General features: G+C 39.6%; 1 protein-coding gene across 1 annotated transcript; it reads right to left on the bottom strand.

Annotated features, from left to right (window-relative positions):
* Window positions 1-15,666: 15,666 nt before the first annotated feature.
* Window positions 15,667-18,035, bottom strand: m17 (IL-6 subfamily cytokine M17). The gene is made up of 3 exons (NM_001195170.1): window positions 17,933-18,035; window positions 17,369-17,517; window positions 15,667-16,654 (listed from the first exon to the last, which is right to left on the bottom strand). The coding sequence occupies exons 1-3, from the start codon at window positions 17,988-17,990 to the stop codon at window positions 16,178-16,180; spliced, it is 684 nt and encodes a 227-aa protein (NP_001182099.1). The 5' UTR covers window positions 17,991-18,035; the 3' UTR covers window positions 15,667-16,177.

Below are 18,035 nucleotides of genomic sequence, written 5' to 3'. Positions count from 1 at the left end.
CACCTTACCGTCTCTTGTAAACGCACACTTTATCAAATAAAATCAAAGTTTACTTGTCACATGCACAGGATACAGAAGGTGTAAACGGTACAGTGAAATGATTACTTGCATAGTGGAGTTTTTTGTTTAGACATGTAGCTAACTAGTTAAACAATAAACCATAATCCCAACTCATAACGTTACTACCCTGCATGAATCTGCTGGTAGCTAAAAACTAGCCAACTAGGTTCAATATTAGTTAGCTCGCTAACATTAGGCTATAACTAGCGATGCAAATGGCTCTTAGATACAAATAATATTACTACACAGATCATACATGTAACGTAACCTAGTGAGCCAGCCAGCTAACGTTAGCTAGCTAGCTAACAGTACACTTTAACTTGCAATGAAAATTACTTTCTGACAAAATTAGAAACAGTTCATTTCTGAAAATGTAGCTAGCTAGACTCTCTTACCCATGTACATGGATGAATGCTTCTCCCTCTCACGAATGCCATAGTTTCTCTTAGTTTGAAGATGTAATCCGGATACTGGTGTTTTATACAACATCCTTCTGTGTGTTCTATTTTTGACTCCCTCCGCATATTTGCTATCAAACGGCAGAATTTCCTTCTCCTTAGCTATCATACTCTGCATTCACCGGACATTCCACTGATTTCAAAACGTGGTCCTCCAGAAAGTGGAGCGCATTAGCAACACTTTTGTAGTTCTTCGTGATATCTTTAAAAAAAGTTGCGTTAGAAAGGATTACCTACACATACTGAGCAGCTTATGTTATAGACAGAAGTGTGCTACATGGCAGAACAATCTGAACTCATCTCTCGGAATGTCCAGTCCATCCATTATCTCAGCCAATCCTGGCTAGCGGGAAGGTTCCTGGCTTTTTCCGTGGCTAAACCAACTAAGCTCGTAATTTAACAATTGTATTTCGTATTTACAGATTGCATACAAGTTTGTTATTAAGGCACATGAAAGTTCACATGTCCCAGAAGGCATTTCTGCCCAAAAACACATTTTGATTAAAAAAATGTAAACATTCAAATGCCACTCCTGTGAAGTAGTGACACACAACATACGCCTAGTTAACTGAAACGAGTCACAAATGTAAATACCTATGTAGCCAAGATACGATTGCGACATATTTCATATCATCTGACAAAATGATGCACTGCTCAACTCAAAAATAGACCTATCTAGCATCCACAGTTACAACTGGTAGGTGGCACTAAAAGACCAATATATGGACACATTTCATCCGATTAATTTGCAACACTAACTCCATCGCCTTTCACAATGGATTTACAATTCTTCCAATGTGCTTCTCGCACAAACACACACACACACACAATAATATTACCATGTGAAATATTATTACACACACACACGTATATAATAAATAATAAATAACAAAATGTTTATATCAACAATCGAAATGACTGAAAAATGCATTCAAACGGTCGTGTGGGATACACATCTCCAAGGCCTCCTTCGGTTCCAATTTCACATTGACTCAAAAAGTAATTCCCATTACGTCCACAAAGCTAAAGCAAATGTCCAAGATGTCTAAAAGTCGGGGTAAAACGTCCTAATTGGTACAGCCCAGTACTCACTTTTCGCCTGCCTGACACATGACACCTGTCATGCCACGTCTTGTAGAGATCATGTATGCTGCCTCTATATGGTCTTAACTTTCATTTTAGTTGACATTCCACTCTTTGAACCCTCTAAACAGTGCGTTCCATTATTTCAAATTGTTTGAGGCGCAGTAGAGTGTCAATTTGTCAGGTTATTTTTGCTAGTTAGCTAGCTTTGTTCAGTTCAAGCGGTGTGAGCGTCAAATTATGTAGACATGTCCAAATGCACAGTTTACCCCAGGCAATACCCACACAACATGTTTAGGCAATACGCATCCGTAAAATATGAAATCGGCTCAATACAACACATGAAGATACTTCAAGCTAGGCAAAGCAGCGATGCCTAAGCTGACCCTGTCTATTAACAGTGACTGGAGGAAGGCATGAATATCCTAGCGCCTTTCCTGGGTTTTGCATAAAAAACACCAGATTCACTGAGAAAAAACATGAACAAAAAAAAGAATGAAAATGTTTTATACAATTAGTTTTTTTTATTTGGCTTTTCATTATCACAGGGTCAACAGGGCCTACCCTGACTGCACGTCGCTGACTAAGTACACTGACAAACTATTAGAAAGCTCTGTTTGTGGTTTGGTTTTGGGTTGTTATGAGCTTTTGATCGGGGGAAGATTTAAGCTTCTACTGTCTAGTAGCTTCTGACACTGTTATGTTTTTACAAATGGACTGCATTGAAAATATGAATGAGTAACTATGCAAATATACACAGATTAACAGTTGGTATGTTATGAATTTAGCATGCAGTTTTAATGACAACCTGTATCTGTCACAACATACCTTTTTATGCAAGAATATAAACAATGCACTAAATGTTATCAAACAATAATCAATTCAATAGCAAAGCAATAAACCAGTAATAATATCGCAATAAAGCAATAGCCAATCATGCAGCGCTATGATTAAAGTGCATGCAATTCATCTCCTATTATACTGTATCTATGGCACTGTGTGGAATGAGCAAAAACAAATTGCACAAGGAAAACCAAGAGCATGCGGCTTCTGTCTATACCATCATGCACACCAAAATTGTTGTGCTGCCACTGCCATCAATTTGGAATCAAAGGTTAGATTTCCATATGCATTAACAAGTTACTGACCAATAGAAACAAAGTACTTATTGCCGTTGTGATGTTTGACTGACCAGCCTAGCATACTGGTATACAGTATAGCATACTGCAAATGTACTTGAGCTATGGCAACACCCTCCTGATATTGAAGATTGTTCTTTCAAGTCAAATGTGCATCCGACTTTTACAAAGAATGAAACTTACACAGACAAGCATTTGTTGACTGTTAGAAATGGGAACAATGTTATCCCCCATATATGAATGTTAGCTACGCATGTTAGCTGTCTTTGTATTTGAATATACATACATCCATATACTGTATGTTTGTACTGTAAAATAAAATATTTTCATTCCTTTTTTGGGATGTTATTGTAGCGAGGAATAACGTAAATGATGTGACCTTCTCTTTTTATTGGGATAACATTAAAATAGAACATGTGTATGATTTTGGTATTAATTTGAATGATGATGTAGGAATTGCAGCATTTTTTTTAAACTCTCGTACATCCTTGGAGAGAGATCAAGAATGAAACTTGAATTTGCTTTGAGCTTAATCAACATCAAAGTGCATTTATGTAATTAACCTTCTCACAAACCATCAACTTTCACATACCTCATATACTGTTTTTCCCAGACATCAGTTAAATCATTACTCCCTCAGTCATAGTGTTTATGCTGTGGTGAGGGTGGTCACCCTTACCTTAGCCAAACATGACAAACACACCACAGACCTCACTGCCCATCTAAACTAGTTTCCATTCAACTCAGGTTGTACTCTCATGGTCATCATGCTCTTGCAGCGACCAGCCGCAAAGTGTTTCCCTGTCTGTGTTTGTTATTTTGCATTTGACCAGTTTTAGATCATCTGTTTTAAATCACTGAATACAATGACCTAGTAGATCAATGAAATAGAAAGAGCAGTGTTGAACTCTTCCTCTATTTCCTTTCGGGAACATGGCGTTAGCAGCGTTGTTTTTATAGTGGACGGGGTTTCACCTGGCACAAATTTTTCAAGAACTTCCCCATTCTTAATCAATGGATCCAGTACAGCAGGAAGTGTTCTTCTCCAATGGAATAATCCCCAGAATGCCAATCCTCCCTTGGATCTAATCTACCCAAACCTTGATGCATTTGATTATAATAATGGTCAATGGGATTCTACCAGCAGGCTGCTGGCGGGCTACACCGCAACATGAGAAAGCAGGGGAAGAGTGGAGTCCGGGAAAGGGCAAAGCGCCAATCTGTCACGCATTCTCCTGCCTTCTATCATTCTAGAAAATGCCCAGTCTCTTCGCAAAACTGATGAACTGCAAGCCCATGTTAGTTTCCAACATGAATTCAGAAATGCCTGTATTCTGTCTCTTACACAGACATGGTTTAAGAATATGGACTTGGACTGTGAGTTGGTGATTGACTGGTTTGGGGCACCTATATGCTTGGACCGAGAGGCCCGAGGTTACCGAGGTTACCGGTAAGACACTGGGTGGTGGAGTGTCTTTATGTGAATGAGCGCTGGTACAAAACTGTAGCCTACTGTTTAGGGGAAAACTATGCACGAAGGATGACGAACTGCTATACGTGTGTTTGGGCCGCCACCATCTGCCCCAGGAATTTCCTTAAATATTTCTCACTGTTGTTTGCATTCACCCGAAGGCAAATGAGAGTAATACTCCAGGCGACGCAGAAATTACAAACTAAATTTCCAGATGACCCGAACATCATCCTTGGGGACTTTTCATCAGTACGTCACATGCCCATCAGAAATAACAACATCCTGGTCTTATGTTACGGTTATTTTAAGGGAGCGTATAAATCCCCCCCTACCCCAGTAATGGGCACAGCTGACAACAACTGCATTGCCCTTATGCCGGTGTATCGCACAGCCCTGTGGAGGGGTAAAGTGCTTACATAGCGGATTAAGAACTGAACTGAGATTCCTCCCTGACCCTTCAGGGGTGTATTGAATGAGTGTACAGACTGGGACATGCTTAAAGAGTCGTGCTGATATTGACGATCTCACTGATGCTGTTAGCTCCTGGGTTTCATATTGTGAAGATGTAGTCATCCCAGATAATGTTGTGAAGGTTTACGTACCCCAATATTAAGTCCTGGATTAGAAAGTCTGTTAAACAGTAAGATAAATGTTAGTATGGAAACCTTCAGGAGAGCTAAACAGGTGTACAAGGAAACAATTGAAAGAGAACTTGGTAACAATTTAGTCTCTGCCTGGGATAGTATGAAAACTATTGTGGGGATAATAACATTTTTTTTAAAGGTGTCACTAGATGGCTTTAATTCTGACAATCAACTGGCACAGGAGTTTTACCCCGGACCAGACAATATAGGCAGCCGTCTGCTCACCTCCTGTGCAGAGAAACTAGGCCCTATCTTTAATTATGTCTTTAAGTCGCTCAGCCAGCAGAGGGTGCCAAATCTATGGAAACAGTCTACTGTGATACCAGTCGCCAAGAACAACCACCCAAAGGTTTTTAACGACTACAGACCAGTCACCTTGACTTCCTTGGTCATTACGTCCTTTGAGAAACTGATTAAGAAAGCGCTTCTGGACAAGACACAGCACCTTCTTGATCTGTTTCAGTTTGCATATAAGGCTAAGTGGGGTGTACAGGATGCTACTGTCACCCTAACTGACCTTCTGTGCAAACATCTAGGGTAGGAAAAAAAAAACGAATGGAAATGTTTTATTTGTTGATTTCTCATCTGCTTTTAACACCATTCATCCCCATCTGTTTGTGAACCAACTCACTAATGCTTTTGGTGTAGACTCTCATGTAGTGGGTTGGACCTCAACTTTCTAACCAGCAGAACCCAGAGCGTGAGGGTGAATGGATGCCTGTCAGGGGAGCTGTCATCATCAACAGGCTCACCCCAGGGATCTGTCTTCTCATCACTCCTCTATACCCTGTACACTGATGGTTGTCGTAGCCAGTACGAGAACTGACACGGAAGTCCCCCTACCTACAGAACATTATCATCAAAGGACAGGACAGTGTAGACAACTACAAGTATCTTGGCACAATGATAGCTAAAAGTGGGCAGGAAAGTCCAGCAGAGTAGTCTGTCTGACCTGTACAAGAGAACAGATAAGTGGTGATGAAGGCAGAATCCATCCTGTCTGACTGTGCCCATCCCCTACACCTTGAGTTCCAGGTCCTACCCTCTGTCTCCCGGTGTAGATTCCCCACTGTTAATACTAATAGGTACAAGCACTCTGTCACCACAATAGCCATTTCCCTTGTGAATATAGGGAAGATAATGAGGTAGGCTAGGGGTGATTTTGAGGATGATGATGGTAAAATGTTGTTGATGATGATGAAGGTGATGTTGCCGTTGTTTTTGGGGTTTTGTCAGCACAAGATGTTGACATGATGACCTAATATAGGGAATATAGAACACTTTACTTATTAGACAACTTTGGCTCACTGTACTTTTGTGCTTCTGATAATGTTGGTCACTAGTAGGCCTACTGTATATATTAGAATTGATGGCTATTAGTATTGATGGACCAGCTAGACCATTGTATTCACTAGAACTGTCTGTCATTGTAATCCATGTGGATTTTATATTGTTTGTTCAATGTTGTTTTTAATTCTCCTTTGCTGCAAAACCAATTTCCCTCTGGGACAATTAAAGTTGAAACTTGAACATACTGACCTAATTGTATTGTGCATGCATTCTTGTAAATGAACAATGATTTACCATCGTTGACTGTAATTTGCTTTTATTTGTTTTCAGCACAGTACATTACATTTACATAAACAACTCCCAAAGGGGAATACTCCTGCAGACTTCCTGGTTCTCCCATAAAATTTGCCAAATTTATCTGAAGGGAGTTTTTCTGTCTGTTCTTTGTGAGCTGACTGACTTTTAGCTGACTGTAGCAGCTTTCATCATCCTCCCATTTTCCCTGTATATATATATGACCTTTCACCTCATCTTGGATATAGAAAATAACATGATAAATAGAAAGCTTAGGTTCACCTAAAAAGGATGATTATCAAGTCTGTTTCAATCCCAAAGGGAATCTATGTTAATGACCTTTTATTCCAATGATGTTTTAGGATTTCAGATGTTGCTCAGACTTACCCACTTGTCTCTTTAAATAAAGTTCTGGGTTAAAACAGGGAACTTGATTCATGACCTAGAGTGTATCCCTCCTCAACTTCCAGTTTTGCATGAGCTCGTGATCTAAGGAAAGCCTAGAATATTTCTGATGGTATTTGTCTGTACTGCTTATTTGGATTGTTTTCGACATATGCTCACTGTTACCAAACTGTTACATTCATTCATTCATTCATGTCAACTGCCAACACGTTTACTTAACAACCGTTATCCACCCAAGTAACACTCACAACATACTTTGGTTGTAATTGGCACCTGATCATGTAAACTGACAGTCCATTGATAATTAGTTTGACATCGAATGTTTGAATAATCATGGAACTCTTGTATTGCGCGCCAGTACAGATCTCCCTCATATGCTGTAATGCAGATTATCATTACATCTATATGAACACATCACCCCAGAACACACAGATAATCTGACCCATACACACCCACACCTTGTGACTGGCCAGACAGAAGCCCGCCAGTTTCACAGAATCTTTCCAATCAGATGCTGTGCTGTCTTCAAGACATGCGTCATTGTGAGATGAGATCACAGACTCAGTGTCTCAATTGCTTCCTGGTTTAGAATAATCTCTCATGTTTGGACCACTGGGTTGAATTTTTGCAGTGTAAGGTTAACATCATAGACTTTACTTGAGCACATCCTGTGAAAAGCATTATGTGAAATTAGCTTACAAAACTATAAAAGTGACTCAGATTTTATCAAAAGAAATTCATTTTAAAATCTCACAGTATTTATGACCCTATTGTACAAAAATACTGCAGAGCAATATTAACACGAGTTAATACATTCTCCACACAAACATAATATACAGTGGGGCAAAAAAGTATTTAGTCAGCCACCAATTGTGCAAGTTCTCCAACTTAAAAAGATGAGAGAGGCCTGTAATTTTCATCATAGGTACACTTCAACTATGACAGACAAAATGAGAAGAAAAAAAATCCAGAAAATCACATTGTAGGATTTTTAATGAATTTATTTGCAAATTATTGTGGAAAATAAGTATTTGGTCAATAACAAAAGTTTATCTCAATACTTTGTTATATACTCTTTGTTGGCAATGACAGAGGTCACACGTTTTCTGTAAGTCTTCACAAGGTTTTCACACACTGTTGCTGGTATTTTGGCCCATTCCTCCATGCAGATCTCCTCTAGAGCAGTGATGTTTTGGGGCTGTTGCTGGGCAACACAGACTTTCAACTCCCTCCAAAGATTTTCTATGGGGTTGAGATCTGGAGACTGGCTAGGCCACTCCAGGACCTTGAAATGCATCTTACGAAGCCACTAATTTGTTGCCCGGGCGTTGTGTTTGGGATCATTATCATGCTGAAAGACCCAGCCACGTTTCATCTTCAATGCCCTTGCTGATGGAAGGAGGTTTTCACTCAAAATCTCACGATACATGGCCCCATTCTTTCTTTCCTTTACACAGATCAGTCGTCCTGGTCCCTTTGCAGAAAAACAGCCCCAAAGGATGATGTTTCCACCCCCATGCTTCACAGTAGGTATGGTGTTCTTTGGATGCTACTCAGCATTCTTTGTCCTCCAAACACGACGAGTTGAGTTTTTACCAAAAAGTTATATTTTGGTTTCATCTGACCATATGACATTCTCCCAATCTTCTCCTGGATCATCCAAATGCTCTCTAGCAAACTACAGACGGGCCTGGACATGTACTGGCTTAAGCAGGGGGACACGTCTGGCACTGCAGGATTTGAGTCCCTGGCGGCGTAGTGTGTTACTGATGGTAGGCTTTGTTACTTTGCTCCCAGCTCTCTGCAGGTCATTCACTAGGTCCCCCCGTGTGGTTCTGGGATTTTTGCTCACCGTTCTTGTGATTATTTTGACCCCATGGGGTAAGATCTTGCGTGGAGTCCCAGATCGAGGGAGATTATCAGTTGTCTGGTATGTCTTCAATTTCCCAATAATTGCTCCCACAGTGGATTTCTTCAAACCAAGCTGCTTACCTATTGCAGGTTCAGTCTTCCCAGCCTGGTGCAGGTCTACAATTTTGTTTCTTGTGTCCTTTGACAGCTCTTTGGTCTTGGCCATAGTGGAGTTTGGAGTGTGACTGTTTGAGGTTGTGGACAGGTGTCTTTTATACTGATAACAAGTTCAAACAGGTGCCATTAATACAGGTAACGAGTGGAGGACAGAGGAGCCTCTTAAAGAAGAAGTTACAGGTCTGTGAGAGCCAGAAATCTTGCTTGTTTGTAGGTGACCAAATACTTATTTTCCACCATAATTTGCAAATCAATTCATTAAAAATCCTACAATGTGATTTTCTGGATTTTTTCCCTCATTTTGTCTGTCATAGTTGAAGTGTACCTATGATGAAAATTACAGGCATCTCTCATCTTTTTAAGTGGGAGAACTTGCACAATTGGTGGCTGACTAAAAACTTTTTTGCCCCACTGTAACTGCGTACATTAATTATACTCCCAATGGAAGTTTCCTACTTGGCACAAACTGGTTGGATCAACTTTGTCCAACTTAATTTGTCAACGTATAGTGACGTGGGATCTACATGGAAAATACATTACATTTGAAAAAAAAAATCAACATAAACTGTTGTTTTAAGGGTGAAATTTCAACTACAGGATTATGTCATCATGGTAACCAATTTTCAGCATAGGCAACCTTGTATAAAATATGTTGAATTTATACCTTTGAAACAATGTCAGATCTTCAACGTTATATCCACTATCAGAATGAAATAATACATCTGGGCAGCACATAGTAGTTAATTTATCTACAGCTATCAATCTGGTCTCCCTTCCAGGGTTTTAACTTAGGCTGTCCCTGCTTAGCTTTGATATTTGTCACTGACTATTACCAATGTGCTATTGTGAGAATAATTATTAAGAGATCTCTTAACAACTAAATAGATTCACTGTTGCTTGAAGTCATTCCAAAGGGTAGGTTTAACAGAGCAAATTAAATGTAACCGTACTTTGTTATACACTGAGTGTACGAAATATTAGGAACGCCTTCGTAATATTGAGTTTCACCTCATTTTGCCCTCAGAACAGGCTCAATTTGTCAGGGCATGGACTCGACAAGGTGTCGAAAGCATTCCACAGGGATGCTGACCCATGTTGACTCCAATGCTTCCCACAGTTGTGTCAAGTTGGCTGGATGTCATTTGGGTGGTAGACCATTCTTGATACACACGAGAAACTGTTGAGCGTGAAAAACCCAGCGGCGTTGCAGTGCTTGACACACTCAAACCAGTACGCCTGGCACCTACTACCACACTCCGTTCAAAGACACCTAAATATTTTGTCTTGCCCATTCCCCCTCTGAATGGTACATATACACAATCCATGTCTCAATTGTCTCAAGGCTTAAAAATCATTCTTTAACCTGTCTCCTCCCCTTAGTCTACACTGATTGAAGTTGATTTAACAAGTGACATCAATAGGGGATCATAGCTTTAATCTGGATTCACCTGGTCAGTCTATGTCATGCGGTGTTCCTAATGTTTTTTATTTTATTTAGTGTATATCACTAATGACACTATTTGCAAAACATTAAGAACGTTGTAGAGTCCATTCCTCCGCGACTAGAAAGTGTTCTTAATGTTTTGTACACTCAGTGTAACATGTGCGAAGTCTTCAACAGCTATTGCTTAAATTCAACCCAGGGTTCAGCTAAAAATAGACAATAGATATACACCTAGGGTTTCAAGCTTTGGCAGATTTAAAATGTAACCTTAAAGTCAATAATTCATATGTTGGATTCACGTCGCCAGCTCAACCAAAAATCTAAGTTAAAGAATAGGACTTAATCAGGTCAAACTTGATTTAAAATGCATTTGAAGTTTGATTTGATTTAATCCTAATCTTTAACTTAGATTTTTGGTTACGATGGAGACGTGAATCCAACATATCATTTATTAATTTGTAGACAAACTGGATATTGAATTATGTTTAGCTGTCAGTGCCACAAAATATAAACATTTTAAGGAGATGTATCTTCTGCTTGGATAGCTCCATCTGTGTAGTTTGATGTTATTTAGTGCTATTCTTTAACTTCGATTTTTGGTTCAAATGGAGATGTGAATCCAACATACAGTGGGGAGAACAAGTATTTGATACACTGCCGATTTTGCAGGTTTTCCTACTTACAAAGCATGTAGAGGTCTGTAATTTTTATCATAGGTACACTTCAACTGTGAGAGACGGAATCTAAAACAAAAATACAGAAAATCACATTGTATGATTTTTAAGTAATTAATTTGCATTTTATTCTATTACATAAGTATTTGATCACCTACCAACCAGTAAGAATTCCGGCTCTCACAGACCTGTTAGTTTTTCTTTAAGAAGCCTTCCTGTTCTCCACTCATTACCTGTATTAACTGCACCTGTTTGAACTTGTTACCTGTATAACAGACACCTGTCCACACACTGAATCAAACAGACTCCAACCTCTCCACAATGGCAAAGACCAGAGAGCTGTGTAAGGACATCAGGGATAAAATTGTAGACATGCACAAGGCTGGGATGGGCTACAGGACAATAGGCAAGCAGCTTGGTGAGAAGACAAGAACTGTTGGCGCAATTATTAGAAAATGGAAGAAGTTCAAGATGACGGTCAATCACCCTCGGTCTGGGGCTCCATGCAAGATCTCACCTCGTGGGGCATCAATGATGATGAAGAAGATGAGGGATCAGCCCAGAACTACATGGCAGGACCTGGTCAATGACCTGAAGAGACCTGGGACCACAGTCTCAAAGAAAAGCATTAGTAGCACACTACCCGTCATGTCCAGGCCCATCTGAAGTTTGTCAATGACCATCTGGATGATCCAGAGGAGGAATGGGAGAAGGTCATGTGGTCTGATGAGACAAAAATAGAGCTTTTTTGTCTAAACTCCACTCGCCGTGTTTGGAGGAAGAAGAAGGATGAGTACAACCCCAAGAACACTATCCCAACCGTGAAGCATGGAGGTGTTAACATCATTCTTTGGGGATGTTTTTCTGCAAAGGGGACAGGACTACTGCACCATATTGAGGGGAGGATGGATGGGGCCATGTATCGCGAGATCTTGGCCAACAACCTCATTCCCTCAGTAAGAGCATTGAAGATGGGTTGTGGCTGGGTCTTCCAGCATGACAACGACCCGAAACACACAGCCAGGGCAACTAAGGAGTGGCTCCGTAAGAAGCATCTCAAGGTCCTGGAGTGGCCTAGCCAGTCTCCAGACCTGAACCCAATAGAAAATCTTTGGAGGGAGCTGAAAGTCTGTATTGCCCAGCGACAGCCCCGAAACCTGAAGGATCTGGAGAAGGTCTGTATGGAGGAGTGGGCCAAAATCCCTACTGCAGTGTGTACAAATCTGGTCAAGAACTACAGGAAATGTATGATCTCTGTAATTGCAAACAAAGGGTTCTGTACCAAATATTAAGTTCTGCTTTTCTAATGTATCAAATACTTATGTAATGCAATAAAATGCTAATTAATTCTTTCAAAATCATACAATGTGATTTTCTGGATTTTTGTTTTAGATTCCCGCCTCTCACAGTTGATATATACCTATGATAAAAATACAGACCTCTACATGCTTTGTAAGTAGGACAACCTGCAAAATCGGCAGTGTATCAAATACTTGTTCTCCGCACTGTACACTACCGGTCAAAAGTTTTAGAACACCTACTCATTCAAGGGTTTTTCTTAATTGTTGTACTATTTTCTACATGTAGAATGATAGTGAAGACATCAAAACTATGAAATAACACATGGAATCATGTTGTAAGCAAAAAAGTGTTAAACAAATCTAAATATATTTTATATTTGAGATTCTTCAAATAGCCACCCTTTGCCTTGATGACAGCTTGGCACACTCTTGGCATTATCTCAACCAGCTTTACCTGGAATTATTTTCCAACAGTTTTGAAGAAGTTCCCACATATGCTGAGCACTTGCTTGCTGCTTTTCTGTGGTCTGACTCATCCCAAACCATATAAATATGGTTGAGGTCCGGGGATTGTGGAGGCCAAGGTCATCTGATAGAGCACTCCGTCACACTCGTTCTTGGTAAAATACAGTGTCTTGCGAAAGTATTCGGCCCCCTTGAACTTTGCGACCTTTTGCCACATTTCAGGCTTCAAACATAAAGATATAAAACTGTATTTTTTTGTGAAGAATCAACAACAAGTGGGACACAATCATGAAGTGGAACGACATTTATTGGATATTTCAAACTTTTTTAACAAATCAAAAACTGAAAAATTGGGCGTGCAAAATTATTCAGCCCCTTTACTTTCAGTGCAGCAAACTCTCTCCAGAAGTTCAGTGAGGATCTCTGAATGATCCAATGTTGACCTAAATGACTAATGATGATAAATACAATCCACCTGTGTGTAATCAAGTCTCCGTATAAATGCACCTGCACTGTGATAGTCTCAGAGGTCCGTTAAAAGCGCAGAGAGCATCATGAAGAACAAGGAACACACCAGGCAGGTCCGAGATACTGTTGTGAAGAAGTTTAAAGCCGGATTTGGATACAAAAAGATTTCCCAAGCTTTAAACATCCCAAGGAGCACTGTGCAAGCGATAATATTGAAATGGAAGGAGTATCAGACCACTGCAAATCTACCAAGACCTGGCCGTCCCTCTAAACTTTCAGCTCATACAAGGAGAAGACTGATCAGAGATGCAGCCAAGAGGCCCATGATCACTCTGGATGAACTGCAGAGATCTACAACTGAGGTGGGAGACTCTGTCCATAGGACAACAATCAGTCGTATATTGCACAAATCTGGCCTTTATGGAAGAGTGGCAAGAAGAAAGCCATTTCTTAAAGATATCCATAAAAAGTGTTGTTTAAAGTTTGCTACAAGCCACCTGGGAGACACACCAAACATGTGGAAGAAGGTGCTCTGGTCAGATGAAACCAAAATTGAACTTTTTGGCAACAATGCAAAACGTTATGTTTGGCGTAAGAGCAACACAGCTGAACACACCATCCCCACTGTCAAACATGGTGGTGGCAGCATCATGGTTTGGGCCTGCTTTTCTTCAGCAGGGACAGGGAAGATGGTTAAAATTGATGGGAAGATGGATGGAGCCAAATACAGGACCATTCTGGAAGAAAACCTGATGGAGTCTGCAAAAGACCTGAGACTGGGACGGAGATTTGTCTTCCAACAAGACAATGATCCAAAACATAAAGCAAAATCTACAATGGAATGGTTCAAAAATAAACATATCCAGGTGTTAGAATGGCCAAGTCAAAGTCCAGACCTGAATCCAATCGAGAATCTGTGGAAAGAACTGAAAACTGCTGTTCACAAATGCTCTCCATCCAACCTCACTGAGCTCGAGCTGTTTTGCAAGGAGGAATGGGAAAAATGTCAGTCTCTCCATGTGCAAAACTGATAGAGACATACCCCAAGCGACTTACAGCTGTAATCGCAGCAAAAGGTGGCGCTACAAAGTATTAACTTAAGGGGCTGAATAATTTTGCACGCCCAATTTTTCAGTTTTTGATTTGTTAAAAAAGTTTGAAATATCCAATAAATGTCGTTCCACTTCATGATTGTGTCCCACTTGTTGTTGATTCTTCACAAAAAAATACAGTTTTATATCTTTATGTTTGAAGCCTGAAATGTGGCAAAAGGTCGCAAAGTTCAAGGGGGCCGAATACTTTCGCAAGGCACTGTAGCCCTTACACAGCCTGGGGGTGTGTTGGATTATTGTCCTGTTGAAAAACAAATGATAGTCCCACCAAGCCCTTAACAGTTGATGTTAAGATGTGTCTGTTACTTGAACTCTATGAAGCATTTATTTGGGCTGCAATTTCTGAGGCTGGTAACTCTAATGAACTTATCCTCTGCAGCAGAGGTAACTCTTGGTCTTTTATTCTTGTGGCGGTCCTCATGAGAGCCAGTTTCATCACCGAGCTTGATGGTTTTTGTGACTGCACTTGAAATTTGCCAGATTGACTGACCTTCATGTTTTAAAGTAATGATGGACTGTCGTTTCTCTTTGCATATTTGAGCTGTTCTTTCCATAATATTGACTTGGTCTTTTACCAAATAGGGCTATCTTCTGTATACCACCCTACCTTGTCACAGCACAACTAATTGGCTCAAACGCATTAAGAAGGAAATAAATTCCACAAATTAACTTTTTAAGAAGGCACACCTGTTAATTGACATTTATTTCAGGTGACTACCTCACGAAGCTGGTTTTGAGAATGCCAAGAGTATGCAAACCTGTCATCAATGCTAAGGGTGGCTATTTGAAAAATCTCAAATATAAAATGTATTTTGATTTATTTAACACTTATTTGGTTACTACATGATTTCATATGTGTTATTTCATAGTTTTGATGTCTTCACTATTATTCTACAATGTAGAACATAGTTTTAAAAAATACAGAAAAACCCTTGAATGAATAGGTGTTCTAAAACTTTTGACAGGTAGTGTATAAATTATGAATTTGTAGACTAACTGGAATTAAAGCTAGAATAAGTCAGTGGAACAGGTGGAACTATCCAAGCAGAAGATACATTTCCTTCAAATGTTGATATTTGGTTGCATCACTTACAACTGGCAATACAGTTCAAAGCCAGAATTTAAGGCTGTCTTACAAATGAATGTAACAGTATTGATACAAACTTAAAATGAGCAACACATCCACTGCCACATTGAGGTTACTGTAACCATAAATGTCTTCTATAATCATCGAAAGCATTCATGTTCAAGATAGTATGCAAAGGTCCCAGGTCAGTGGAGATCTTCACAATTGCTATTTGAATCTGCACAAAATCTCAAACAGCATTGATTGCTTGCACTATGTACTTTTAATGTAATCTCAGCTGCAAAACACTTCATTTGGTTGCGCTATTAGATGAAGCACAGTGATAACACATTAAGTTGTTGCATAAATACAAAATATCTGACATTTTATTCCCATTTGAACTTTGTTGTGCTATATAATGGTTGAAAGTGCAGCGATAATACATTTACATGACAAAAAAATAATAATCTGACATTGTTTTTCAATGGAATTTGGTTGCGCTTTTAGATGGTGGAAAGCATATCGATAACACATTGGGAATACAACAGAATTCTGGCTGTCTTTTTGAGTGGAAGAATGAAGATTGAAATCTCATTGGTTAACATCTCAACCAACTTTACACAAACGACGACGTTCAAATGACGTGGTATGCACAGGGGATTATTGCTGCCACTGAAAAATATTGGCCTGCCATTTTTTCTTTCAGTGGCAGCAATAAGCCTCCATACCTTCAAGTGTACAATAAATAATAAATAAAATAAATAGAAGGTCAGCCTCAGAACAGTGCATTTGTGTCTGCAAATGTTATCCTCCTAGTGCACACTTGGCTCTTTAGGGTCCTTAGTTCACGTGTGACCCGTGACAGGAACGCCTTGAATCTCTTAAGAACCACACAGCCATAGACCTTCTGCTGGAACACGTTCTGGGATGGGGGTACTGAAGTCGGTCCGTCTACAGGTTCAGGTGGGATGGGCAGGTTTGGAAAGAGGGTTTGGTAAATGCAGTTTATTTGGTTGGCCAGACCATTGGTGCGGTTATGGGCAGTAGAGAGTTTGCTCAGCAGTGAGCAGGATGGTGGCTGTAAGTCTGTCTGTTGCTCAGTGACCCTCTTCAGGTGTGGTAGGAAAGCCTTACAGTGGGAGTAGATGCTCAACATCCGCTCTGAGGGGTCAAGGCCAGAGATGTTTGGGTCAGGAACGTTGTTGATTGACATCTGGCAGAACAGCTCTGACATGTCTCCTTGACTGAGCTTCTGGAGATCAATGAAAAAAACATCAAATTACTGGAAGTTCTTGGAAGCCCTTTTACAAACTCCAACAGGTAGCCTATAATCCATTATAATTTGGCCATAAAATAGCTTAAAAGTAGTTTTACATTTCCCATTAGACTGTGGATGATTCCATAATATACAGTTGAAGTTGGAAGTTTACATACACCTTAGCCAAATACATTCAAACTCAGTTTTTCACAATTCCTGACATTTGATCCAAGTAACAATTCCCTGTCTTAGGTCAGTTAGGATCACCACTTTATTTTAAGAATGTGTCAGAATGTCAGAATGATAGCAGAGAGAATTATTTATATCTGCTTTTATTTCTTTCATCACATTCCCAGTGAGTTAGAAGTTTACATACACTTGTGTCTTGCACAAAGTAGATGTCCCAAACGACTTGCCAAAACTATAGTTTGCTAACAAGAAATTTGTGGAGTGGTTGAAAAACAAGTTTTAATAACTCCAACCTAAGTGTATGTAAACTTCCAACTTCAACTGTACATGTCACCCGAGGCTATAATTAAGCCAATCAGCCAATCAGCATTCAAACTGGTTACCAACGTAATTAGTAAAAATACATGTTTTGTCATTTCCGTGGTATACAGTCTGATATACCACGGCTGTCAGCCAATCAGCATTCAAGTCTCAAACTACTCAGTTAAAATACTGAACAAATATTATGCCTTGACTTACGTATGTTTTTAAGAGGTCCACAGATTCCTTGTGTATGAGTTTGGTTAGCTTCAAACTTCTTTGTAGGGAACTCCCACACGGTTGCTTCCTACATACTACTCCAGCACTCACTGAATCAATGGCAGCAACCAGTAACAGAGAGAGCAATGCTGAGAAGCAAGGTGAGACAATTAAAATCACCACACTAACACCTATATCACAGACTTTAGCATAGTTGCATGACAATCTAAAATAGAAGTATGAAATGTATTGCGATAAGTAGCTGTGGTAACAGTTACAGTATTTAAAATGTCTATATAATGAGTAAAGGACACAATAAAAGTTGAGACGACACATACTTAGTTTGCACCTATGCATATGAGTACAATCATTCATACACACACACAAAAAAAAACATTATTCAACATTTGCACATCATCATTCATTTAATGTCGGCACATTGATGTTCCATAAATACATGTGACATTTCAGCAAGTACAGTACAGTATCCACATGGTTGAATAAATAGTTATTCACCGTATATGAAATATAGCAATAATGGTTTTATAATGTAATTTTACTTACTTCTTGCTGCTTGTGATATGGTCAGCTGAGGACACATATTCTTTACATGACCACTCATTTCCCATACAATCACACAGGCCAAGTGTTAGACACAGACTAGTCA

This window comes from Oncorhynchus mykiss, chromosome 5 (assembly GCF_057628025.1).
Source record: "Oncorhynchus mykiss isolate SJ-2025 chromosome 5, ASM5762802v1, whole genome shotgun sequence".
Classification (NCBI taxonomy): Eukaryota; Metazoa; Chordata; class Actinopteri; order Salmoniformes; family Salmonidae; genus Oncorhynchus; species Oncorhynchus mykiss.
Note: the sequence above shows the minus strand (reverse complement) of the source record. Positions and strands in the feature narration are given on the sequence as shown.

Bases quoted from the DNA above. Each gene is read 5' to 3' on its own strand.
- m17 (NM_001195170.1), bottom strand. From the start codon at position 17,990: ATGAGTGGTCATGTAAAGAATATGTGTCCTCAGCTGACCATATCACAA. The intron at 17,518-17,932 runs GTAAGTAAAATT...CTTGCTTCTCAG, and splicing joins CATATCACAAGCAGCAAGAA to CATTGCTCTCTCTGTTACTG. The intron at 16,655-17,368 runs GTAAGTCAAGGC...ATTGATCTCCAG, and splicing joins TGGACCTCTTAAAAACATAC to AAGCTCAGTCAAGGAGACAT.